General features: G+C 43.9%; 1 protein-coding gene across 1 annotated transcript; it reads left to right on the forward strand.

Annotated features, from left to right (window-relative positions):
* Positions 1-578: 578 nt before the first annotated feature.
* Positions 579-27,928, forward strand: LOC106597878 (myelin regulatory factor-like protein). The gene is made up of 24 exons (XM_082977988.1): positions 579-886; positions 3,163-3,251; positions 10,215-10,305; positions 10,845-10,906; positions 11,080-11,608; positions 12,289-12,525; positions 13,307-13,502; positions 13,715-13,791; positions 14,172-14,282; positions 14,896-14,986; positions 15,430-15,630; positions 15,777-15,995; positions 16,381-16,586; positions 17,440-17,503; positions 17,595-17,671; positions 19,688-19,759; positions 19,938-19,990; positions 22,547-22,720; positions 22,924-22,971; positions 23,093-23,177; positions 23,274-23,348; positions 23,975-24,086; positions 24,241-24,315; positions 27,273-27,928. The coding sequence occupies exons 2-24, from the start codon at positions 3,176-3,178 to the stop codon at positions 27,357-27,359; spliced, it is 3,018 nt and encodes a 1,005-aa protein (XP_082834114.1). The 5' UTR covers positions 579-886; positions 3,163-3,175; the 3' UTR covers positions 27,360-27,928.
* Positions 27,929-27,994: the final 66 nt, after the last annotated feature.

Consider the following 27,994-nt stretch of genomic DNA (forward strand, 5'->3'; position numbering starts at 1 on the left):
CAGGAACAAAAGATTGATCAAATTAAGATCCTACATCTGTAGTATATTGCAACATCAAAGTAATGGAAGATTTATGTTGTCTCAACTAACAACATAAGCTCTTATCTATTCATGTAGATAGATAGATAAAGAGAAGATCCTTATAGATACACAACATAGCACATCTGCCATTTTGGAATATCAAAATACCTGATATCAGAAGAAACACATCAAATGGCACACCTTTCCAGGTAGAGAGGACCTTTAATGCATTCTGGGTCATGGATAGACAGTGTACTGTATATCTCTAATGACAGTGTACTGTATATCTCTAATGACAGTGTACTGTATATCTGTAGTGGCAGTGTACTGTATATCTGCAATGACAGTACTGTGTATCTGCAATGACTGTACTGTAATGTATATCTGTAAGGACAGTACTGTACTGTATATCGGTAATGACAGTGTTCTATTTGTATAGTGTCTAAGCCAGAGATAAGACTGCTTTTTAGTGTACTACCCTTGTGTGTCACCTTGTAATGAATACCTGCTTTATGGTCCAGGGCAAGGACACCTGGCACACACAGACAGAACGCCTGCGCAGGGTATGTGAATGGTTTTTACCTTTCAGACCAGAGAACAAAGTACACAGGAGAGACACCTGTGACATACATTATTTAGAGTTTAGAAACATCTTGGATGTACAATTCTGGGAATATTATTGTCAAAACCGAAGGGCCTAAATCTACCGAAACTACCTGGATGGGTGAACAAACACAGAGTAACTGGGCTCTGAGGATTTAATGGATATTGTTTGCCAAATGGATTGTACTTGAGAGACGTAAACTGAAGTCGGAGAGAAGGTTGTTAACGGAACTACCAGCCAGGACTCCATTTTGGAGGAAAGGTAAGGTTCACATTCAGCGTTTACCTTCTTTACTGGCTGTTAGGAGGAAGCTAATGGTTTCCCTTCTCTACTGACTGTTAGGAGGAAGCTAATGGTTTCCCTTCTCTACTGACTGTTAGAAGGAAGCTAATGGTTTCCCTTCTCTACTGACTGTTAGGAGGAAGCTAATGGTTCCCCTTCTCTACTGACTGTTAGAAGGAAGCTAATGGTTTCCCTTCTCTACTGACTGTTAGGAGGAAGCTAATGGTTTCCCTTCTCTACTGACTGTTAGAAGGAAGCTAATGATTTTTAGTATTTACAACACTCCCATTTGATTGTTGTCTCTTAGCTATGTTCAGGATAATTTAATCAAAGCTCTGTATTAGTAAGTCTAAAAGATGTATATTTCCTGTGTTTTTTTTGTCTTGGTAAAAGGCCACTTGAATTCTTAGTGTTCCATAAGCATCCATATCTTTATCTGGGACTGACAGATTTGTTTTATCAAATCATTTTGAACATCCTTCTTCATTATCATAAGGCTGACCGTTTCTCATAATGTATAGGCTGACTTTAGTGTGTCATAAATTCATAGAACAAAACTGACAATGTTATAAAGTCATTATCTAGAAGAAAATAGCCTCATTATTCACAGCAGTTTAGTCACTGTATCATTGTCCCAAATGGCAGACTATTCCCAAAATAGTCCCTATGGGCCCTGGTCAAAAGCTGTGTACTACAAAGGGAACAGGTTGTCATTTGGGATGCATCATGTACATTATTACAGAAAGCCTCTCGTGTGTAAAGCCAAAGCAATTACACATTCCCTAAATGAGCTGAGAGAGACTAGAGACAATAGTAATGATTAATCATGGATTAGCTATAATGTACAGTATATTACACACACACACACACACGCACAACCCCTGTCAGCAAGCAGGCAATAATTATTATTACATCATATATAACGCCTTAACATCAGTCAGGAACGTTATGAAGCGTGAAGAATCGGTGGTTTTCATTAGTAAAGCTTGAGTGCGTAGGCTGCTTGCAGAGATAGAGACTACTATAGTTGAACTGATTCCCAGTGAAAAACACTTAGGCCAACGGAAAACGGATGGACCATTTGCTCAATAGAGAAAGGCCTTCCTGGAAGAGCAACACAAAGTGAATAGCAGGAAAACGGGGTCTTGTTATGAAAGCACAAACAAGTCTGCGTAATAATCAGATCTGTCTAAACGTTTCTTACTCCGTGAACAAATACAGAAGTTGTCTTTCCAGTTTACACATCATTAGTTGATGTTAGGTGACGAGCAGCTTTATGAAACTGTTACCGGGGGTTACGGCCTGTTAGTTTACTCGATGGCAGGTTGACTTTCAGTGAGGCCGCTATGTTTTCCTGACAGAAATAGTTTGTTAGGCTGCTATGTTTTCCTGACAGAAATAGTTTGGCCTAGGGCAGTAAGTTTTCCTGACAGAAATAGTTTGGCCTAGGGCAGTAAGTTTTCCTGACAGAAATAACTTTACCTAGGCCGCTATGTTTTCCTGACAGAAATAGTTTGTTAGGCTGCTATGTTTTCCTGACAGAAATAGCTTGTTAGGCTGCTATGTTTTCCTGACAGAAATAGTTTGTTAGGCTACTATGTTTTCCTGACAGAAAATAGTTTGTTAGGCTGCTATGTTTTCCTGACAGAAATAGTTTGTTAGGCTGCTATGTTTTCCTGACAGAAATAGTTTGTTAGGCTACTATGTTTTCCTGACAGAAATAGTTTGTTAGGCTGCTATGTTTTCCTGACAGAAATAGTTTGGCCTAGGGCAGTAAGTTTTCCTGACAGAAATAGTTTGTTAGGCTGCTATGTTTTCCTGACAGAAATAGTTTGTTAGGCTGCTATGTTTTCCTGACAGAAATAGTTTGGCCTAGGGCAGTAAGTTTTCCTGACAGAAATAGTTTGTTAGGCTGCTATGTTTTCCTGACAGAAATAGTTTGTTAGGCTGCTATGTTTTCCTGACAGAAATAGTTTGGCCTAGGGCAGTAAGTTTTCCTGACAGAAATGGTTTTAGCTCGGCCAGTATGTTCTCCAGACAGAAATAACAGAGCCTCCAATTTTCTGAGAGTCTGGAGTTACATTCAAAGCCTACCATGCAAGCCTGGAAAATAATAGGTTGGAATTGGTGAAGGGGTTTCTTCCATTTTGTACAGTCTGTGTGTTTACCTCCTCATGAACATGCTTGGGCCTACACAGTGCTCAAGCATAGGCCTTGCCTACTGTTTCTCCCCCAATAACAGTTGTGTATTTCAGGCAGCTGATCACCATGGAGCCCCCTGGAGGACTCCGAGTGCCCATTGATGTTCTGGGAGAGAATGAGGCGTTGCAGCAGTTCTTTGATGGTAAGACATTCTATAGTTGTGTCCCAAACAGCTCCCTAGTGTGTGTGTGTGTGTGTGTGTGTGTGTGTGAGAGAGTGTTGTGCGAGTCAGAGGAAGCTGGTGGGAGGAACTTTAGGAGGATGGGCTCATTTGTAATGGCTGGAGGGTGGGGGGAGGGGGGAGGGGGGTGGGTTGGGAGGAGAGAGGGTGAGGGTGGTGGGTGGCGAGGGGGTGGGGGAGAGAGCGAGGGGGTTCTGGGGGACAGAGAGAGAGAGAGAGGGGGGTGGGGGGAGAGAGGCTCTGATTCAATGTCTCTAACCTTTCAGAACTGTCTTTAATGATCACCCATTAGGTGTAATGATCACCCATTAGGTTTAATGATCACCCATTAGGTGTAATGATCACCCATTCGGTTTAATGATCCCCCGTCAGGTGTAAAGATCACCCGTCAGGTGTAAAGATCACCCGTCAGGTGTAATGATCACCCGTCAGGTGTAATGATCACCCATCAGGTGTAAAGATCACCCGTCAGGTGTAAAGATCACCCGTCAGGTGTAAAGATCACCCGTCAGGTGTAATGATCACCCGTCAGGTGTAAAGATCACCCGTCAGGTGTAAAGATCATGATCACCCGTCAGGTGTAATGATCACCCGTCAGGTGTAATGATCACCCGTCAGGTGTAATGATCACCCGTCAGGTGTAATGATCACCCGTCAGGTGTAAAGATCACCCGTCAGGTGTAAAGATCATGATCACCCGTCAGGTGTAATGATCACCCGTCAGGTGTAATGATCACCCGTCAGGTGTAATGATCACCCGTCAGGTTGAAAATATATTTAAACAGTTATTCATCTTCCCAAAGTTACTACAGTTAGATTAGTTAATAGGTAATGTTGTGAGGCGGTTTTAATTGAGAAATAGATAGTCGTTTGGCTAGATCAGTCCACTGTCAAGTTTCAAGTTTTTTATTAGTCGTATGTACGGGATATGCATGGTATACATCGTCCAATGAAATGCTTACTGGTAGGTTCCTTCTAGAACAATGCAACAACAATAAGAAATAATATAAAATAAGAATTTGAAAATAAATGTCTCAGTAGAATAGAATCATTTTTTTTTAGCTTAAGTGTAATAAAGGAAGGCACAATTTATAGAACAATATTTCCACGTGTATTGGAGAAGGGGGGATGGGGCAGTGTATAAACTGAGCAGTATAATAACAGTCTGGTAGCAGCAGTTGTGATGTGTGTGTATAGCGTGACTGTATATCACAGGAGGTTGGTGGCACCTTAATTAGGGAGGACAGGCTCGTGGTAATGGCTGGAGCGGAATCAGTGGAACAGTATCAAACACATCAAACACATGGTTTCCATGTGTTTGATAACATTCCATTTACTCCGTTCCAGACATTATTATGAGCCGTCCTCCCCTCAGCAGCCTCCACTAAAGTGTGTGGGTGTGGGTGGGTGGGTGAGTGCTAAGGTGAGGAGAATCAGAGCGGGTGTTCAGTCCAGTTCAAGTGTTCAGCAGTCTGATGGCTTTTAGATAACAACAGGCTCAGAGACAGTTTCTATCAGACCTCATGCTCCGATACAGTCTGCCCGACGGTAAGGGAGAGAACAGCTCGTGACTGGGGGTTGTGTGGGGTCCTTGATGATGCTGTGTGCCTTCCTCAGACACCGTTTCGAGTAGATGTCCTGGTTGGGTGGGAGCGCGGTCTGGAGGGCCTTGCAGTCGCGAACGGAGCAATTCCCATACTTGGCCGTGATGCAATCAGTCAGGATGCTCTCGATGGTGCAGCGGTTGTATTTGGAGAGGACCCGGGTTGGCATGACGAATTTCTTCAGCCGCCTTAGGAAGTAGAGATGCTGTTGTACCCTCATGACAAGAGTGGTAGCGTTGTTTGTCCATGATAAGTCCTCTGTGATGTGGATGCCGAGGACCTTAAAACTTGTGACTCTCTCTACCGCAGTCCTGCTGATGTGGATCGGGGCATGTTCCCTCCTCTGCTTCCTGAAGTCAACAATCAACTCTTTTTTGTTGTTGTTGTTGCTGACATTGATGGAGAGGTTGTTGTCCTGACAACACAATGGCAGTTCACTTACCTCCTCCCTATCGGCTGACTCGTCATTGTTGGTTATCAGGCCTACAACCGCGGTGTCGTCAGAACTTAATGATGGAGTTGGTGTGGTGCAAAGCCACACAGTCGGTGGGTGAACAGGAAGTACAGCAGAGGACTGATGACACACCCCTGGGGGGCCCTGTGTTGAGTCAGTGTGGAGCAGCAAGAGACTTCCTGGTTGTCTGGAGCAGCGAGAGACTTCTTGGTTGTCTGGAGCAGCGAGAGTCTTCCTGGATGTCTGGAGCAGCGAGAGACTTCCTGGATGTCTGGAGCAGCGAGAGACTTCCTGGATGTCTGGAGCAGCGAGAGACTTCCTGGATGTCTGGAGCAGCGAGAGACTTCCTGGATGTCTGGAGCAGCGAGAGACTTCCTGGATGTCTGGAGCAGCGAGAGACTTCCTGGATGTCTGGAGCAGCGAGAGACTTCCTGGATGTCTGGAGCAGCGAGAGACTTCCTGGATGTCTGGAGCAGCGAGAGTCTTCCTGGATGTCTGGAGCAGCGAGAGACTTCCTGGATGTCTGGAGCAGCGAGAGACTTCCTGGATGTCTGGAGCAGCGAGAGACTTCCTGGATGTCTGGAGCAGCGAGAGACTTCCTGGATGTCTGGAGCAGCGAGAGACTTCCTGGATGTCTGGAGCAGCGAGAGACTTCCTGGATGTCTGGAGCAGCGAGAGACTTCCTGGATGTCTGGAGCAGCGAGAGACTTCCTGGATGTCTGGAGCAGCGAGAGACTTCCTGGATGTCTGGAGCAGCGAGAGACTTCCTGGATGTCTGGAGCAGCGAGAGACTTCCTGGATGTCTGGAGCAGCGAGAGACTTCCTGGATGTCTGGAGCAGCGAGAGACTTCCTGGATGTCTGGAGCAGCGAGAGACTTCCTGGATGTCTGGAGCAGCGGGAGACTTCCTGGATGTCTGGAGCAGCGGGAGACTTCCTGGATGTCTGGAGCAGCGGGAGACTTCCTGGTTGTCTGGAGCAGCGGGAGACTTCCTGGTTGTCTGGCGCAGCGGGAGTCTTCCTGGTTGTCTGGCGCAGCGGGAGTCTTCCTGGATGTCTGGCGCAGCGGGAGACTTCCTGGATGTCTGGAGCAGCGAGAGACTTCCTGGATGTCTGGAGCAGCGAGAGACTTCCTGGATGTCTGGAGCAGCGAGAGACTTCCTGGATGTCTGGAGCAGCGAGAGACTTCCTGGATGTCTGGAGCAGCGAGAGACTTCCTGGATGTCTGGAGCAGCGAGCGACTTCCTGGATGTCTGGAGCAGCGAGAGACTTCCTGGATGTCTGGAGCAGCGAGAGACTTCCTGGATGTCTGGAGCAGCGAGAGACTTCCTGGATGTCTGGAGCAGCGAGAGACTTCCTGGATGTCTGGAGCAGCGAGAGACTTCCTGGATGTCTGGAGCAGCGAGAGACTTCCTGGATGTCTGGAGCAGCGAGAGACTTCCTGGATGTCTGGAGCAGCGGGAGACTTCCTGGATGTCTGGAGCAGCGGGAGACTTCCTGGATGTCTGGAGCAGCGGGAGACTTCCTGGTTGTCTGGAGCAGCGGGAGACTTCCTGGTTGTCTGGCGCAGCGGGAGTCTTCCTGGTTGTCTGGCGCAGCGGGAGTCTTCCTGGATGTCTGGCGCAGCGAGAGACTTCCTGGATGTCTGGAGCAGCGAGAGACTTCCTGGATGTCTGGAGCAGCGAGAGACTTCCTGGATGTCTGGAGCAGCGAGAGACTTCCTGGATGTCTGGAGCAGCGAGAGACTTCCTGGATGTCTGGAGCAGCGAGCGACTTCCTGGATGTCTGGAGCAGCGAGAGTCTTCCTGGAAGCGAGAATAGAATGTGTTAAGCTCGGCTGGGAGCTTCGGTGGGCACCACACAGCTGGATTTGCCTTTGTAGTCTGTCATAGTCTGTAGTCCTTGTCACGTGTTGTGAATCTGAGTTGTGGAACATCAATTCAAGTTTGAGACTGTGTTGTCTTTTTGTGTTCCTAAAAGATTTGCGGAGCTCGTACCTACTAGCTGTGTACACGCCGCACGCCACAGAGTCATCGGGATCCGTTCTGCTGACAACGGATATCTCCGTTCATCCAGGGTTTTTGGTTGGGGGTATGTCCGAATTGTTATTGTGGGTACATCATCATCAACACATTTCCTCATGAAGCCTGTGACTGACGATGTATACTGAAAACAAATATAAACGCAACATGTAAAGTGTTGGTCCCATGTTTCATGAGCTGAAATAAAAGATCCCAGTTCTGTGTTGATAGTTCTACGAAAGCTTGGTCCTCTTCCCTACTCACACATTCCATATCTGGAGTTAAAGTTCAAAGGAGCCAGTTATTTCACATTTTGTAGGCTAAAAATGGACAGCATACGAGGACCGATAAGGTGCTTATGACAATTAAAATACGGTCATAGAGTTAGCAGACCAGAGACACTTCCCAGCCCCGTATCTACACAGGTGCAGTAGAGCTCTGACGTCGTGGGCAGCTCAAGGCCACCTGTCCCACAATCAGAGTCACACAGTAATTAGATCAAGGCCAAACACATCGCTCTCAGGGACAAGCTAGTAGGACATTCTTTAAAGAACCTAGAAAAGTTCAGGTCTTCGTTTGCTGCCTTAGTGTTTGGAAAATGTCGCCTTGCATTTAACTCGGGTACATGCTAGGTATGTATTTGATCCAGGTCTTGTCCATAATATGTGTCCTGTCCTAGTCACTACACTGATGTGTTGGAAGCAGAACCCAGCCAGTACTGTGTGTGTACATGTATATACAGGCTGTATATGGCTCTGAGGTGAGCTCACCGTAGACATAGACTCCCCTGCTGATGTATTTGGACATTGAAGCTAAAACATTTCATTTGGCTCTATACTCCAGCATTTTGGAATTGAGTTAAAATGTTTTTTATGAAGCAACAGTACAGAATGTCACCTTTTGTTTTATTTGAGGATATTTTCATACATTCCTGTTTTACCGTTTTAGAAATAAATGCACTTGATGTGTCTAGTACCCCGCCCCCAGTATTTTTTTAAACTGCACTGTTGGTTAGGGGCTCGTAAGTAAGTAAGCATTTCACTGTAAGGTCTACCTGTTGAATATGGAGCATGTGACTAATAACAATTGATTTGATTTGAAGGTGTCATAAGTATTTGGACAAATTCACTTCTGGTGTATTAAAGTAGTATATGGGACCAGATACTATACTTGTGCCTAAATGTAATATGTAGGGGAGTGTACACACAGTAGATACACAGCAGGACTGGGAGATCAACCACATCACACACTGAGCAGTCATTTCTTCTTGCGACCTTCCTATTTTCTATTACTGCTGTGTCCTGGCTGATAACAGTGATTACTACTGTCTCCTACAGAACAGGGAGCCTCTATGAGCTGTGTCCTGGCTGATAACAGTGATTACTAATGTCTCCTACAGTACAGGGAGCCTCTATGAGCTGTGTCCTGGCTGATAACAGTGATTACTAATGTCTCCTACAGAACAGGGAGCCTCTATGAGCTGTGTCCTGGCTGATAACAGTGATTACTACTGTCTCCTACAGAACAGGGAGCCTCTATGAGCTGTGTCCTGGCTGATAACAGTGATTACTACTGTCTCCTACAGAACAGGGAGCCTCTATGAGCTGTGTCCTGGCTGATAACAGTGATTACTACTGTCTCCTACAGTACAGGGAGCCTCTATGAGCTGTGTCCTGGCTGATAACAGTGATTACTAATGTCTCCTACAGTACAGGGAGCCTCTATGAGCTGTGTCCTGGCTGATAACAGTGATTACTACTGTCTCCTACAGTACAGGGAGCCTCTATGAGCTGTGTCCTGGCTGATAACAGTGATTACTAATGTCTCCTACAGTACAGGGAGCCTCTATGAGCTGTGTCCTGGCTGATAACAGTGATTACTACTGTCTCCTACAGAACAGGGAGCCTCTATGAGCTGTGTCCTGGCTGATAACAGTGATTACTAATGTCTCCTACAGTACAGGGAGCCTCTATGAGCTGTGTCCTGGCTGATAACAGTGATTACTACTGTCTCCTACAGTACAGGGAGCCTCTATGAGCTGTGTCCTGGCTGATAACTGTGATTACTACTGTCTCCTACAGTACAGGGAGCCTCTATGAGCTGTGTCCTGGCTGATAACAGTGATTACTAATGTCTCCTACAGTACAGGGAGCCATGTATAGGGCAGACTACAGCGAGCCTGGAGGTGATGGACCACACTCTGATACGCTGTAATGGTTACATACTGATATTAACGATGGGTTAGTTTCACCTGGTGACCTATAAGCTTCTATAGAGCTAGATTCATGTTCTGTAGGGGAGAGAGAGAGAGCAAGATCTAGAGCGAGAGAGAGAGGGGGGAGAGAGAGAGCAAGATCTAGAGCGAGAGAGGGAGCAAGATTTGGAGAGAGAGGGAGCAGGATTTAGAGGGAGCAAGATTTAGAGAGATTTGGAGAGAAAGAGAGAGAGCGGGAGCAAGATTTAGAGAGAGCGGGAGCAAGATTTAGAGAGAGCGGGAGCAAGATTTAGAGAGAGCGGGAGCGAGCGAGCGAGAGAGAGAGGGAGCAAGATTTAGAGAGAAAGATTTAGAGAACGATTTAGAGAGGGAGCAAGATTTAGAGAGAGCGGGAGCAAGATTTAGAGAGAGCGGGAGCAAGATTTAGAGAGAGCGGGAGCAAGATTTAGAGAGAGCGGGAGCAAGATTTAGAGGGAGCAAGAGAGAGAGAGGGAGCAGGATTTAGAGAGGGAGCAAGATTTAGAGAGAGCGGGAGAGGGAGCAAGATAGAGAGAGGGAGCAAGATTTAGAGAGAGACTGTGAACCAGAATGAGACGCTTGTGAATTGTAATGAAAAGTATGTGCATTTCCAGGATGCCAGGATATGAGTGGGGTCCTGGAGAGTGCGGTGGTGGACACCAGCATACTGGAACAGTACCTCAGCAACGACATGGACCCAACATTGTAAGCATCCATGTTTACTTTATTGTACCTGAGGGTAAATCTGTTTACAGTACAATCTAATACCTTGTAAGCATCCATATTCTTAGTCCATCTACCACCCGTAAACACAGCAGCTGTGTTAAATGGATTGGAGGACACACGTAAGTGTTTACAACACAACGGCACAATCCTTGAGCTGAGGTGGCCAACCCTCCTCGTAGAGCCCTACTGGGTCTGCTGGCTTTTGTTCCTGCCCTATACTGTACCTGCTGCAGGTGGGCAGCTCTCCACCATGGCACCAACAGCTACAGCTGTAGGCTTTGTTGTTAGCTAGTCAAGACAATGACAAGTAAGGTAAGCAGAGAGAAAGGCTAGTTCTAGAAACCTTGTCTTTGGAGGGCCATGCCTGACTGTGACTTTGGAGGGCCATGCCTGACTGTGACTTTGGAGGGCCATGCCTGACTGTGACTTTGGAGGGCCATGCCTGACTGTGACTTTGGAGGGCCATGCCTGACTGTGACTTTGGAGGGCCATGCCTGACTGTGACTTTGTCTTCCTAGCATGTTACCAGAGTCACCACCAGATTCTGGTTCAGAACCGTGCTCACCTCCGCAAATACCAGGTGAGCCACTGTCATAATGAAACCTCTTCCTTTATTGGCAATACCTTATCAACAATGGTTGATAGGAATCTCTTTTAATGCCAAGTGTTACAAACAGTACAACCATATCATAATAATAAAATGCTCCGATTAAAATTAATGATATGACTGCCTTTGCCCCGTTCCTAATCTAGACGTAAGCTACGGCTCCCAGGAAGTCTTCCAGCCAGTGACACGTCCTCCAGCCTCATCGTGTCGATATAAAGAGCAGGCACCACAACCCCCACCACACCCAGGACTGCCATACCACCAGGGGCTGACTAACTCTTACACCAAGGCAGGCACATCTCCAGGCTCACTGCCCCACCACCCCCACTACCTGAGCCCAGGGGAGGGCTATATACAGGCTAACACTGCCCCCACAGCGCCCGTCCACCACCCCCACTACCTGAGCCCAGGGGAGAGCTATATACAGGCTAACACTGCCCCCACAGCGCCCGTCCACCACAAGGCTCTCCAGCAGCATCAGCCTCCTCCACGCCAGGGCCTGGCAGACAGCTACCCCAGGGCCAACGCACCCCCGGTCCCAGAACTACCTCCAGGCCAAGCCCCACACCTAGCCCCAGGCCTAGGACTGCCCTCATCCTGTCTACTACCTGTGCCTGGATGCCCTTCAGAACCAGGATATTCATACCTGCCTCCCACAGCTGGTCAACACACAGGGTGAGAACTACCACTAAACTACCGTACAGTACATAAACTACTAAACTACCGTACAGTACATATGGGTACATAAACTACTAAACTACCGTACAGTACATATGGGTACATAAACTACCGTACAGTACATATGGGTACATAAACTACTAAACTACAGTACATATGGGTACATAAACTACTAAACTACAGTACATATGGGTACATAAACTACTAAACTACAGTACAGTACATATGGGTACATAAACTACTAAACTACAGTACATATGGGTACATAAACTACTAAACTACCGTACAGTACATAAACTAATAAACTACCGTACAGTACATATGGGTACATAAACTACTAAACTACCATACAGTACATATGGGTACATAAACTACTAAACTACCGTACAGTACATAAACTACTAAACTACAGTACAGTACATATGGGTACATAAACTACTAAACTACCGTACAGTGATATGGGTACATAAACTACTAAACTACCGTACAGTACATATGGGTACATAAACTACTAAACTACCGTACAGTACATATGGGTACATAAACTACTAAACTACCGTACAGTACATATCAGTTTGAGAATGACAGTCAAAATATGTTTTACTTCAACGGGATATGAATGTTTTAACAGTGCCTTCTTATCCTCTCCTCTTCCTCCTCTTCCTCTTCCTCCACAGGCTTATATTACCTGACTGTAAGAAGAGAAGACGAACAGAACCCCTTGAGGTACAGAACCATTTAGTGGCTGTTCCTATAGCAGCGGGTTCTGAGAGTGCAGGCGGTGACGTCCCGTCCTATGACAGTGACGGGGCCATAGGGAGCAGCTCTGGGATGGGAGCCTATCAGCTCCTCAGCTGGGATCGCTACCAGCCTAGCCTGTGGACCACGCTCTACAACAGTAACTATGACATCCTGTGAGTGGCCTTCTGCCTTACGTTCCCTCACTCTTCACCAAGGCTCATGCCTTAAGCTGCCTGTCTTTAGTCTCTAACTCAAAGGCTATTCAACTAACGCTACATTCTTTTAAGGGACTGATTTTTGTTAAAGTTAAGCGCAGAGGGAACAAATATTTTTCACTTTCTATGTCTGACCGTGTCATAACTCATCAGCAATGTCTTTGTCATTTCCTAGCCAGCAGTAAAATGGTTTAGTCATGAGTCATTGTAAACAAAACCCATTTGGTTAAATTATTGACTGAAATGGACACAATTGACTCCTACTGTATGTTATTCTTATCGTACTTGGTCGTTCATAATTATAAACTGGGTGGTTTAAGCCCTGAATGCTGATTGGCTGAAAGCTGTGGTATATCAGACAGTATACCACGAGTATGATGAAACATGTATTTTTACTATTCTAATTACGTTGGTAACCAGTTTATAATAGCAAAAAGGCATCTCATAGGTTTGTGGTATATTGCCAATATACCACAGCTAAGGGCTAACCTGTTCAAAGGCTCTTTTGTCTTGCCCATTCACCCTCTGACACATACACCATCCATGTCTCAACTGTCTCAAGGCTTAAAATCCTTCTTTAACCTGTCTCCTCCCCTTCATCTACACTGATTGACATCAATAAGGGATCATAGCTTCTTTCACCTGGATTCACCTGGTCAGTATACAGTATGTAATGGAAAGAGCAGGTGTTCTTAATGTTTTGTCACTCAGTGTAGCTCGCTCTATTGTCTCTCCACAGCCCTTCCCCCGGTTACCATGTGGACACTGATAAAGGTTTCAACTACTCCACAGCTGACGAGTCCTTTGTGTGTCAGAAAAAGAACCACTTTCAGGTCACAGTTCACGTAGGGATGGCCGGAGACCCCCTGTACGTCAAAACACCCAACGGCCCTGCGCCAATAGACAGCTTCCAGGTCAAGGTGTTTGGTGTGAAGGTTAGTTTAACTCCATCCAAATATGCAACACGAACTTACCTGGAACATCAGCGTTTGACCTCGGCAGACTACTTCAGATGAGGCATTAAAAGCACTAGTTTTTTGTTAGTATGTAAGTTAGCAGGGTTGTGTAGGTTACTTTCTAAATGTCACCTGTTACTCCCCAACCCTGCTAGTTAGCAATACTTTGACCATTTATTGTGTCTCTGCAGCTTGAGGCACAGACTCACAAAGTCACCATAGAACAGTCACAGCCTGATCGCAGCAAGAAACCATTCCTGCCAGTCAAGTGAGTGTCCTGTCCTCCATTTCATTATACTATTTACTGTAGACTGCTGTGTTCAATGTTGTGAGTGTAATCTGTAATTAAAATCTGAACATTGACACAATTGTGATTAGAAAGGCGATCTCCACAAAACATGGCTGTGGTTGCAGAAACGTGATAACTATGGCTGAGATTCCTCCCATCAGCGGTAGCTCCACGTACTAGCACTTTTGACATTTTAAAGGTCATTTCCCGTTGAGCCGTCATATGCACCGTTTACTGTAAACGCCGTCTCAGCCGACACAGGAACATTGCCTTTAAAAGGTATATGGTGCATAACCAAAAAAGGGGCGATTTGGATTGAATCTCGGGCCTAAATTTGGGAATAACATCTCATCCCTCAGAGTGAGTCTACCAGGGGACAGGATCACTAGAGTTACTCTGGGAAGACTGCACTTCAGTGAGACCACTGCCAACAACATGAGGAAGAAGGGAAAACCCAACCCTGACCAGAGGTTGGTTATTGCCATGTTATTGCCATGTTATTGCCATGTTATTGCCATGTTATTGCCATGTTATTGCCATGTTATTGCCATGTTATTGCCATGGTATTGCCATGTTATTGCCATGGTATTGCCATGTTATTGCCATGTTATTGCCATGTTATTGCCACGTTATTGCCACGGTATTGCCACGGTATTGCCACGTTATTGCCACGTTATTGCCATGTTATTGCCATGGTATTGCCATGTTATTGCCATGTTATTGCCATGTTATTGCCATGTTATTGCCATGGTATTGCCATGTTATTGCCATGTTATTGCCATGTTATTGCCACGTTATTGCCACGGTATTGCCACGGTATTGCCACGTTATTGCCACGTTATTGCCATGGTATTGCCATGTTATTGCCATGGTATTGCCATGTTATTGCCATGGTATTGCCATGGTATTGCCATGTTATTGCCATGGTATTGCCATGGTATTGCCATGGTATTGCCATGTTATTGCCATGTTATTGCCATGGTATTACTCAGACCCTCTAAAAAACATCACTTTACATACTAATATCATAATTGAAAGAGAAGTTTCAACATGTCGCTCCATGTGTCCTTGTGTTATGACCAGGTACTTCCTGATGGTGGTGGGTCTGTATGCCACAGTGAGGGAAGAGAGTTACCTGCTGATAGCATACATGTCAGAGAGGATCATAGTCAGGGTAAGTACTGAACCAGAAGTACTAAAGCAGGGATCATCAACTGTTGAGCAGATGTTTTTTTTGCTCAGAATACTTGGGGGGCCAAATGAGATCACCCGGAGCCAAACTTGGCACGCAGGCCGCCAGTTGGGGAACCCTGTACTAAAGCATACTAAAGCATGGGACTAAAGTATTAAGTACTAAAGCATACTAAAGTATAGGACTAAGGACTAAAGCATACTAAAGTATAGGACTAAGTACTAAAGCGTACTAAAGTATAGGACTAAGTACTAAAGCATGGGACTCCTTGCTAAAATTAAGATTAAATAAAGAATACATAAAAATGTAATAAAATATGGTTCCTACCATGTTTCCATTGAACAATTAGTTCTAGAATGCACCGTGATCTAAATGGAACCAACCGTAACCAAAACTCTAAACTGTTCTGTGTTCCTCCACTACAGGCGTCGAACCCGGGCCAGTTTGAGAACGACAGTGAGGTGTTGTGGCAACGAGGACAGGCTCCGGACGCGGTGGTGTGCCAGGGGAGGGTGGGCATCAACACCGACACCCCCGATGAAGCCCTGGTGGTCTGTGGCAACGCTAAGATCATGGGGCAGGTTATGCACCCCTCCGACCGCCGCGCCAAACACAACATACAAGAGGTAGGAAGCAGCACATGCATGCTCTTATATAATACCTATCAAAAGAATGGTTTTGGTGTGGAATAACAGGAAGGAACATAGAAATGCCTTCACAGTGGTCCAAGGAATGATATCTTACCTGACGGGACAATGTTTCAACTGGGTAGGTGGATTCAACAGAACAGTTGAAGAGAATATCGCAGATGAGGATCGTGGAGTATGACTACAAGCCTGAGTTCGCCTCAGAGATGGGGATCGATCACATACATGAAACAGGCATCATAGCCCAGGAGGTGAAGGAGCTGCTGCCTACTGCTGTCAAAGAGGTGGGGGACATCACCTGCAGCGACGGAGAGAAGATCCACAACTTCCTCATGGTGGACAAAGTAAGTGTCCTTTCCCACCAGATTTAAGGCCTGACAACATATGATCCGTGTGATAATTAGTATGAGGACTGCCAAGAGATCTGTCAGAGTTATGGTCCCACTGTTATGGTCCCACTTTGGGGCGGCAGGTTTAGTGGTTAGAGCGTTGGGCCAGTAACCCAAAGGTTGCAGGATCGAATCCCCGAGCTGACAAAGTAAAAATCTGTCTTTGTGCCCCTGAACAAGGCAGTTAACCCACTGTTCCCGGGTAGGCCATCATTGTAAATAAGAATGTGTTCTTAACTGACTTGTCTAGTTAAATAAAGGTTCAATTAAAAAAAGATATATATATATATACTTTGAAGAACAATGTAATGTACCATTTCTATTCTATTTGTCCCCATAGGAGCAGATCTTCATGGAGAATGTAGGGGCTGTGAAGCAGCTGTGTAAGCTGACTGACAACCTGGAGAACAGGATTCAGGAGCTGGAGGTGTGGAACACACGGTTAGCCAAGCTCAAGAACATGGGCAGCCTGCGATCCAGCAGCAACGCTGCTAACAGCAGCAACCCTGCTAAAAGCAGCAACCCTGCTAACAGCAGCACTAAACGGTAATGCCACAGTGCCACCAGATGGTGCTATTCTCTATGCCCTATTGCCTACAAATTCTCTTTCAGTTTTCAAAATAATTTGGAGACACAGAGATTTTCACCCAACATAAAAACATTTCTTTATTACATTCAGTCAATCAGTTTAGTCAGGGACTCTGTTTTCAGATCCCTGCTGAGTTTAAACAATTTTTAAATTTTATTTAACCTTTATTTAACTAGGCAAGTCAGTTAAGAACACATTTTTATTTACAATGACAGCATACACCGGCCAAACCCGGACGACGCTGGGCCAATTGTGCGCCGCCCTATGGAACTCCCAATCAGGGCCGGTTGTGATACAGCCTGGTGTGTATGAGACAGAGGGGTAGTACTGAGGATGGTTGAGTTCTGGATGTGTTGTGTGTCTGTCTTTATGACCAGGGTCACTCTCATGGGGACCATCAACACTTTCTCAGCTCAACCATAACAGCCCTACAGCTTCTGCTTTATGCCTCCTGTACTGTCAAATATCTCCACTTTATTGTAGTTTAGGAATCTCGCCTTATGGAAGGACTGAGTTTGTACTTGTAACGGACTGGATAGGGAATGCTCAACGTTCTTTGGTTTCCTAATACATTTTCAACTGTCATTATTTAACGTTTTGTGTTTCAACTGTCATTATTTAACGTTTTGTGTTTCAACTGTCATTATTTAACGTTTTGTGTTTCAACTGTCATTATTTAACGTTTTGTGTTTCAACTGTCATTATTTAACGTGTTGTGTTTCAACTGTCATTATTTAACGTTTTGTGTTTCAACTGTCATTATTTAACGTGTTGTGTTGATAATATACATGCATGTGTTGTGTTACACAGGAAGATGAACAGACACAACAGTGTTCCACCACCACAGAAGCCAACACCTCTCAGATCTGTCAAGGTGAGGTAGAACTGCAGAAAGACTGTATACTTGAATAAGTGTACAGCAAGTCTGAATCAAACTAATACCATTTATATTTATTCTCTTGTAGGCAAAGTTCCACCGCTGCTTAAAACACAAGTTTGTCCAAGTCAGCATGATCATTCTGGTAGCAACAATAGCTTTCTGGTAAGACTTCCTGTTACAACTGAGGAGGAGATGTTCATGTTAGTTTCATAGTGAAACAAAAAGTATGACTGCTTTGTTAGAAAATACATTTAGATATTGAAGCACTGCAATATACAGGTAACTGCCAAAATAAAGGAAACATAAAGTGTCTTACTAGGGCGTTGGGTCACCACCGACCAGAACAGCTTCAATGCACCTTGGCATAGATTCTACAAGTGTCTGGAACTCTACTGGAGGGATGTGACACCATTCTGCCACGAGACATTTCATCATTTGGTGTTTTGTTGGTGGTGGTCTCAGGCGCTGCTTCAGAATCTACCATAAATGTTCAATTGGGTTGAGATCTGGTGACTGAGACGGCCATGGCATATGGTTTACATCGTTTTCATGCTCATCAAACCATTCTGTGACCACTCGACCCCTGTGGACGGGGGCATTGTCATAAACGGGGGCATAGCCATGGTAACCTAAGTAATGGCCTTAAGCATGATAATATAAATAAAAACTCTTAAGGATGATAATATAATATAAACAATAACCCTTAAGCATGATAATATAAATAAAAACTCTTAAGGATGATAATATAAACAATAACCCTTAAGCATGATAATATAAACAATAACCCTCAAGCATGATAATATAAATAAAAACTCTTAAGGATGATAATATAATATAAACAATAACCCTTAAGCATGATAATATAAATAATAACCCTTAAGTGTGATAATATAAATAATAACCTTTAACCGTGATGATATAATATAAATAATAACCCTTAAGCATGATAATATAAATAATAACCCTTAAGCATGATAATATAAAATAAATAATAACCCTGAAACATGTTAAAATAATAACCCTCAAGCATGATAATATAAATAATAACCCTTAAGCATGATAATATAACATAAATAATAACCCTTAAGCATGATAATATAATATAAATAATAACCCTTATGCGTGATAATATAATATAAATAATAACCAATAAGCATGATAATATAACATAAATAATAACCCTTAAGCATGATAATATAATATAAATAATAACCCTTAAGCATGATAATATAACATAAATAATAACCCTTAAGCATGATAATATAATATAAATAATAACCTTTAAGCATGATAATATAACATAAATAATAACCCTTAAGCATGATAATATAATATAAATAATAACCTTTAAGCATGATAATATAACATAAATAATAACCCTTAAGCATGATAATATAATATAAATAATAACCCTTAAGCGTGATAATATAATATAAATAATAACCTTTAACCCTTAATAACGCTTAATAACCCTTAAGCGTGGTAATATAATATAAATAATAACCCTTAAGCGTGATAATATAAATAATAACCCTTAATCGTGATAATATAAATAATAACCCCTAAGCGTGATAATATAATATAAATAATAACCCTTAAGCGTGATAATATAATATAAATAATAACCTTTAACCCTTAATAACGCTTAATAACCCTTAAGCGTGGTAATATAATATAAATAATAACCCTTAAGCGTGATAATATAAATAATAACCCTTAATCGTGATAATATAAATAATAACCTTTAAGCATGCCGGGATGTTAATTGCTTAATTAACTCAGGAACCACACCTGTGTGGAAGCGACTGCTTTCAATATACTTTGTATCCCTGATTTACTCAAGTGTTTCCATTATTTTGGCAGTTACCTCTACCTGAATATAATATAATATTGAATGCGTAAAGCTTTATCTGTTCTGATAACTGTATCAGAGAAATGAAAATGTGAGAAAAGTTGACTGACAGATCAGATAGGGTGGGACGTGACTGTATAAAAGCATTGGAGAGTTTAGAATATAGAAGTTTACTATTCCTTTTCATAAATCGACACTTGAAGTTTTTTGTTGTTGATGTACCTGCATTGTAAATCCCCAGGTCTGGGCCTGACGTTGTTGTTTTTTCTTATGATTGTGTTATGTATGAGTTATGAAGTGTTATGACGTCCCTGTCTCTTCCACAGTTCTATTGCCATCACAGCTCTCTACATGCTGACTCTGAGAGACGACACCGGCATGCTGTTTCCTGGAAGCACGTAAGACACACCACTGAACTGGCTTCACAAACTACAGGTGCCGCCAGCCTTTATTTGCCAAGTCTACGGTGCCAAGAATACTACTGAGACTTAAACTTTATTATCATCTGTGACAACGCTATCCAGAACTGAATGTGGAATTCATTTCAAAGGTCATATCATGTTTTTTTATTTGCAGCAACGAGACCACTGTGCATCCTCTCTCCACCACAACAGTCAGGCCTACCTTAGGTAAACATCCTCTCTCCACCACAACAGTCAGGCCTACCTTAGGTAAACATCCTCTCTCCACCACAACAGTCAGGCCTACCTTAGGTAAACATCCTCTCTCCACCACAACAGTCAGGCCTACCTTAGGTAAACATCCTCTCTACACCACAACAGTCAGGCCTACCTTAGGTAAACATCCTCTCTACACCACAACAGTCAGGCCTACCTTAGGTAAACATCCTCTCTACACCACAACAGTCAGGCCTACCTTAGGTAAACATCCTCTCTCCACCACAACAGTCAGGCCTACCTTAGGTAAACATCCTCTCTCCACCACAACAGTCAGGCCTACCTTAGGTAAACATCCTCTCTACACCACAACAGTCAGGCCTACCTTAGGTAAACATCCTCTCTACACCACAACAGTCAGGCCTACCTTAGGTAAACATCCTCTCTACACCACAACAGTCAGGCCTACCTTAGGTAAACATCCTCTCTCCACCACAACAGTCAGGCCTACCTTAGGTAAACATCCTCTCTCCACCACAACAGTCAGGCCTACCTTAGGTAAACATCCTCTCTCCACCACAACAGTCAGGCCTACCTTAGGTAAACATCCTCTCTCCACCACAACAGTCAGGCCTACCTTAGGTAAACATCCTCTCTCCACCACAACAGTCAGGCCTACCTTAGGTAAACATCCTCTCTCCACCACAACAGTCAGGCCTACCTTAGGTAAACATCCTCTCTCCACCACAACAGTCAGGCCTACCTTAGGTAAACATCCTCTCTCCACCACAACAGTCAGGCCTACCTTAGGTAAACTGCCTCTCTACACCACAACAGTCAGGCCTACCTTAGGTAAACATCCTCTCTCCACCACAACAGTCAGGCCTACCTTAGGTAAACATCCTCTCTACACCACAACAGTCAGGCCTACCTTAGGTAAACATCCTCTCTACCGCACAACAGTCAGGCCTACCTTAGGTAAACATCCTCTCTACCGCACAACAGTCGGGCCTACCTTAGGTAAACATCCTCTCTACCGCACAACAGTCGGGTCTACCTTAGGTAAACAACCCCTAAATGCTATTTATATAGTTTTACTTTCATCATAGTAACGTTGTGATGTCGCATCATCGGAACGTTGTGATGTCTCATCATCGGAACGTTGTGATGTCTCATCATAGGAACGTTGTGATGTCTCATCATAGGAACGTTGTGATGTCTCATCATCGGAACGTTGTGATGTCTCATCATCGGAACGTTGTGATGTCTCATCATCGGAACGTTCTGATGTCATCATCGGAACGTTCTGATGTCATCATCGGAACGTTGTGATGTCTCATCATAGTAACGTTGTGATGTCTCATCATCGGAACGTTGTGATGTCTCATCATCGGAACGTTGTGATGTCTCATCATAGTAACGTTGTGATGTCTCATCATAGTAACGTTGTGATGTCATCATAGTAACATTGTGATGTCATCATAGTAACGTTGTGATGTCTCATCATAGTAACGTTGTGATGTCTCATCATAGTAACGTTGTGATGTCTCATCATAGTAACGTTGTGATGTCTCATCATCGGAACGTTGTGATGTCATCATCGGAACGTTGTGATGTCTCATCATCGGAACGTTGTGATGTCTCATCATAGGAACGTTGTGATGTCTCATCATCGGAACGTTGTGATGTCTCATCATAGTAACGTTGTGATGTCTCATCATCGGAACGTTGTGATGTCTCATCATAGGAACGTTGTGATGTCTCATCATCGGAACGTTGTGATGTCTCATCATAGTAACGTTGTGATGTCTCATCATCGGAACGTTGTGATGTCATCATCGGAACGTTGTGATGTCTCATCATCGGAACGTTGTGATGTCTCATCATAGTAACGTTGTGATGTCTCATCATCGGAACGTTGTGATGTCTCATCATCGGAACGTTGTGATGTCTCATCATAGTAACGTTGTGATGTCATCATAGTAACGTTGTGATGTCATCATAGTAACGTTGTGATGTCTCATCATAGTAACGTTGTGATGTCTCATCATCGGAACGTTGTGATGTCTCATCGGAACGTTGTGATGTCTCATCATAGTAACGTTGTGATGTCATCATCGGAACGTTGTGATGTCATCATCGGAACGTTGTGATGTCTCATCATCGGAACGTTGTGATGTCTCATCATCGGAACGTTGTGATGTCTCATCATAGTAACGTTGTGATGTCATCATCGGAACGTTGTGATGTCTCATCATCGGAACGTTGTGATGTCTCATCATAGTAACGTTGTGATGTCATCATCGGAACGTTGTGATGTCTCATCATCGGAACGTTGTGATGTCTCATCATCGGAACGTTGTGATGTCTCATCATCGGAACGTTGTGATGTCGCATCATCGGAACGTTGTGATGTCTCATCATCGGAACGTTGTGATGTCGCATCATCGGAACGTTGTGATGTCTCATTCAATTCTATTGTACAAAGAGGTGGTAAAAGTGTTGCTGTCTGTCATGAGTAGTCATTTATGTGGAAATTGACCCTTGTTTGTTTTGTTTGTTTGTTAGTAAACCCAACAACCACCCCTGTCCCGTGGACTCCTGATGTGGACTTCTGTAGCCTGATCTACTGTGAAGAAGTGTTCTGCTGTCCCACTACAGCCTCCATGGATAATACCAGCACCATCTCTCCTGCCCTCCTCTCCTCCACTGTATCTCCCAATATCGGGCCCTCTCTAGCAGGTGAGCTGGCTACTCCCTGTCTTCATTTACCAACAGCGATCTCCACTGTATCTCTTTCTTCATGCTAGCTTATCTTGGCGTAAAACCTACATGTTGCTGACCTTGAGTGAGACGTAGTTCTGATGCTCTATAAAGTGTTGGCATTGTGCTGCTTGTGACATGCAGTAATCCCACCTTTTGTGGTTCCAACTCTGCCTTCTCAGATAAAGGGAAAGACAAATTCAATGAAGAAATCAAAGGTGCCGGAGATTGTAAGTCAAATTCTACCACATACGTTTGAAGACACATTTTATGCTCATCCAAATCTGTTATTTTCTGAGTTTATTTCACAATACTTTAGAGTCTGACATCAGATTGTTGTTCTATTTTCAGGGACAAACACAACGATAAGGTCTTTTTTCATCAAAGAAAACGAGCAGATGATTGACTCTCGGTACTGTGAGAGGGGAAGGTGTGGGTACGTATTCAGTCAGTTTCAACTCATTTACACATTTAGAATCAGACTGCCAAACTGATGGTCTACTCCATCTCCATTTGATCTGGTTCCATTCAGGTCAGGAAACTACTCCTTCCAAATCCCCATCAGCAAGTTCGTCCCTACCAACATGCGTGTCACTGTCCAGATGAAGTGAGTAACCAGGACATGCTTCCTCTTGTCTCCACTTTGTTTTCCACTTCAATAATTCAATAGGACTTGTCTTTCCACTGCAGTGGTGACAGATTGGCATTGACTGTGGACTCTGGAAGGAGCAGGGGAGAGTTTCTCAGAGTTTATTTTACCTCAGGGGCTGATGATGGTCTGAATCCTCCCAGACATTGAGTCCATGCACGGGGGACTGCGGGAGCTTGCGAGTCAAAGGGCTCCGTTTAATCCTTAGTGCAGTATGATGCGATTTGGAATTTAAAGGCAATGTTTCCGGGCATTTGCGGAGACTGCAGTCATGTAGTTGCTGCGTATGTCGTCTCAATGGGAAATGACCTTTAAATGTCAATCACACTATACCGCAGATCTTCAGCGCTACGGATTGAATCGAGCGTTGAAGCTTTGTCTGAGTCAGACATTGGACCCAGTCTGGCAGGAGTTCCTGTTCTGTATGAGGAGATGAAGGCCTCTAAGACAGAGCTGCATAAGGCACATTCTCTCATTGTTGTTCACACTAATTACAAATGGTCACAGAACACCTGGTACTTGCACCGTGGGTTTGTTGTAAGTACAGTAAATAACCACTAGGTGTCTCCTCTCCTCTGACACAGTACGACAGAGCTGCTGGTTGTCCACCTGTGTCATCATGATGAGACATTTAAATGCTCTGCCTTGATGGACCATGATCAAACCAACGAAGATGACAATTTCATAAATACACAGGTATAGCATCCACAGACGACACTATACTGTGGTTGCTCTCTGTATGATAATTGCAAACTCTTTGCTCTTTGTATGATAAAAAGTGAACAAAGAAAGTAAGAAAGAAAGAAAGAGAGTATAAAGGTTGAAAGTGTTTCTCTCTTGTTCTCTCCAGGGCTACGTCCATGAATGGCCTCTGCCAGTGTCTCGATTCTACAGCAGCTCCTACCACTTCCGCTCAGCAGTGGCTGTAAGAACTAGAAGATTCTCAATGTGTCCTTTCCTAAAATATCAATGTCAAACGACACTGTCCCAGTAGCCTCACAACTACTAGGTGTTGTATGTTGTGGGGGGAAAAACGACCCGATCTGATAACCACAATCTAACAGAGTTGTTAAACATTAGTATGTTATAACCACCCCCTCCCTTTACTCAACCCACCACAATGCTCTCGTCTCACCGTAATGCTCTCGTCTCACCGTAATGCTCTCGTCTCACCGTAATGCTCTCGTCTCACCGTAATGCTCTCGTCTCACCGTAATGCTCTCGTCTCACTGTAATGCTCCCGTCTCACCGTAATGCTCTCATCTCACCACAATGCTCTCGTCTCACCGTAATGCTCTCGTCTCCCCGTAATGCTCTCGTCTCATCGTAATGCTCTCGTCTCACCGTAATGCTCTCGTCTCACCGTAATGCTCTCGTCTCCCCGTAATGCTCTCGTCTCCCCGTAATGCTCTCGTCTCACCGTAATGCTCTCGTCTCACCGTAATGCTCTCGTCTCACCGTAATGCTCTCGTCTCACCGTAATGCTGACTACACCCTGTCACTGTAGGCCACCCAGAGATGTTATTTAATGTTGTAACAGACTGACTACACCCTGTCACTGTAGGCCACCCAGAGATGTTATTTAATGTTGTAACAGACTGACTACACCCTGTCACTGTAGGCCACCCAGAGATGTTATTTAATGTTGTAACAGACTGACTACACCCTGTCACTGTAGGCCACCCAGAGATGTTATTTAATGTTGTAACAGACTGACTACACCCTGTCACTGTAGGTCACCCAGAGATGTTATTTAATGTTGTAACAGACTGACTACACCCTGTCACTGTAGGTCACCCAGAGATGTTATTTAATGTTGTAACAGACTGACTACACCCTGTCACTGTAGGTCACCCAGAGATGTTATTTAATGTTGTAACAGACTGACTACACCCTGTCACTGTAGGCCACCCAGAGATGTTATTTAATGTTGTAACAGACTGACTACACCCTGTCACTGTAGGTCACCCAGAGATGTTATTTAATGTTGTAACAGACTGACTACACCCTGTCACTGTAGGCCACCCAGAGATGTTATTTAATGTTGTAACACACTGACTACACCCTGTTACTGTAGGCCACCCAGAGATGTTATTTAATGTTGTAACACACTGACTACACCCTGTCACTGTAGGCCACCCAGAGATGTTATTTAATGTTGTAACAGACTGACTACACCCTGTCACTGTAGGCCACCCAGAGATGTTATTTAATGTTGTAACAGACTGACTACACCCTGTCACTGTAGGCCACCCAGAGATGTTATTTAATGTTGTAACAGACTGACTACACCCTGTCACTGTAGGTCACCCAGAGATGTTATTTAATGTTGTAACAGACTGACTACACCCTGTCACTGTAGGTCACCCAGAGATGTTATTTAATGTTGTAACAGACTGACTACACCCTGTCACTGTAGGCCACCCAGAGATGTTATTTAATGTTGTAACACACTGACTACACCCTGTCACTGTAGGCCACCCAGAGATGTTATTTAATGTTGTAACAGACTGACTACACCCTGTCACTGTAGGCCACCCAGAGATGTTATTTAATGTTGTAACACACTGACTACACCCTGTCACTGTAGGTCACCCAGAGATGTTATTTAATGTTGTAACAGACTGACTACACCCTGTTACTGTAGGCCACCCAGAGATGTTATTTAATGTTGTAACAGACTGACTACACCCTGTCACTGTAGGTCACCCAGAGATGTTATTTAATGTTGTAACAGACTGACTACACCCTGTCACTGTAGGCCACCCAGAGATGTTATTTAATGTTGTAACAGACTGACTACACCCTGTCACTGTAGGTCACCCAGAGATGTTATTTAATGTTGTAACAGACTGACTACACCCTGTCACTGTAGGTCACCCAGAGATGTTATTTAATGTTGTAACAGACTGACTACACCCTGTCACTGTAGGCCACCCAGAGATGTTATTTAATGTTGTAACAGACTGACTACACCCTGTCACTGTAGGTCACCCAGAGATGTTATTTAATGTTGTAACAGACTGACTACACCCTGTCACTGTAGGTCACCCAGAGATGTTATTTAATGTTGTAACAGACTGACTACACCCTGTCATTGTCATGGTTTAGCAGTCTATGCCAGATGTCCTATGCTTACGATGTCATACAGTCAAATGTATGTATGTGTGGTTGATTGAGGATTTGTTTCCGACCAAAACAAACTGTAATTCTTCATCTCAGAGAGGAAGAGGTGAAGCGAGAGGTTTTACTCTGCTCAAAATCTGCCCACAAAGTGAGGAATTTTTGTATGAAGGTCAATGAGATAGTGTTGAATTTGGTCAACAAAAAATGTAATTCATATTTTGCTACGTGAGGCTTGTTTGATTGAATAGAAGTTTCGTTATGGTTAGGTTGTTAAACGGACATAAGTGAAAGCACCTGGCATTTCGGCAACTTTGGAAAAAAAAAAAGAAAACGACGGTATCAGATTTGTGACTGTTGTCATAGGGATAGATGGAGAACTCAACATGGCTAAAACCCATTTTAGCATGGGTATTGCCATTGAGGGCTTCCACCATTTTAAAGTAGTCAACTGGGTGGGGATTCCTATGAGATGGAAGCAATCCCACAACGAAGAAGAAGAAAATGGACTACTTTAAAATGGAGATGCTGCCCATGCTGTCACAGAAGCTAAAATGGCACAGATACAAAGATGAGTCCTCTATCTATCTCTAAGGCCTGTTGTGCACACGCCTATCTACCCTGTCATTGGCTAGAATGGTTCCACCTGATCTCGCCTCCTCACGCTTGCCTTCCATCTTTGAGGACTTGTACAGTATTTCCAGTGTTAGAGCCGTCACTTGCCAATGTAATAGACAATCTTGGTCTGTCTCCATCCAGGGCCAGGCAGACTGCAGTACCGACCGTGGCTTCGTGGGGGCGCTGTTCACAGACTACCATTTCAACTTCTACCGGAGGTGTGAGTGAGGAAGAAGATCTCATCATACTGTAGTTCCTCTGGCAGGCCAGCCAGTGTCCGATGACGTGTGTGTCAATGCTTCTCTTCAAGATGTATGGAAACCGTAATAATTAATCCACTTTGTATTGTTTTTCTATGAAATGTGTTGATTGTTGAGATTGTTGTATATAATCTCTTTTACAAGGACTGTATAAGAGCATATTTATTGATACAGAATTACAGTAGGTAAGAGTCATTTGATTCACTTTGCCTTGTGACAGTTCTTGCACTATGTGAAAAGAGATTGAACTGGAACAGACCTGAATAGGATCATTTTGTTTTCAGTAGAATGTAATGCAGTATAACAGGTTATTGATTACTCATTAAACTATACATTGATCATGTCACACTGTTGGCACACAGGAGGACAGGATGAGTCCCAAAGTAAAATAGTACTTATATTTCATACTTGACTGTGTAGGTAGCTATTACATTTATTTCAGAAAGTAATTGTGTTGAATTCTGTGTTACTGCAAAATGTCCTAGTAATTACCAGGTAAATACCATTGGAAACTGTCAAATAAAGTACTGAATTCTCTGTTCTGAAGCAGCTACTTCCATCCAGGGTCAACTTTATCATTCAGACGCTAATTTAGAATGACGT

This window comes from Salmo salar, chromosome 07 (assembly GCF_965601325.2).
Source record: "Salmo salar chromosome 07, fSalSal1, whole genome shotgun sequence".
Lineage (NCBI taxonomy): Eukaryota > Metazoa > Chordata > Actinopteri > Salmoniformes > Salmonidae > Salmo > Salmo salar.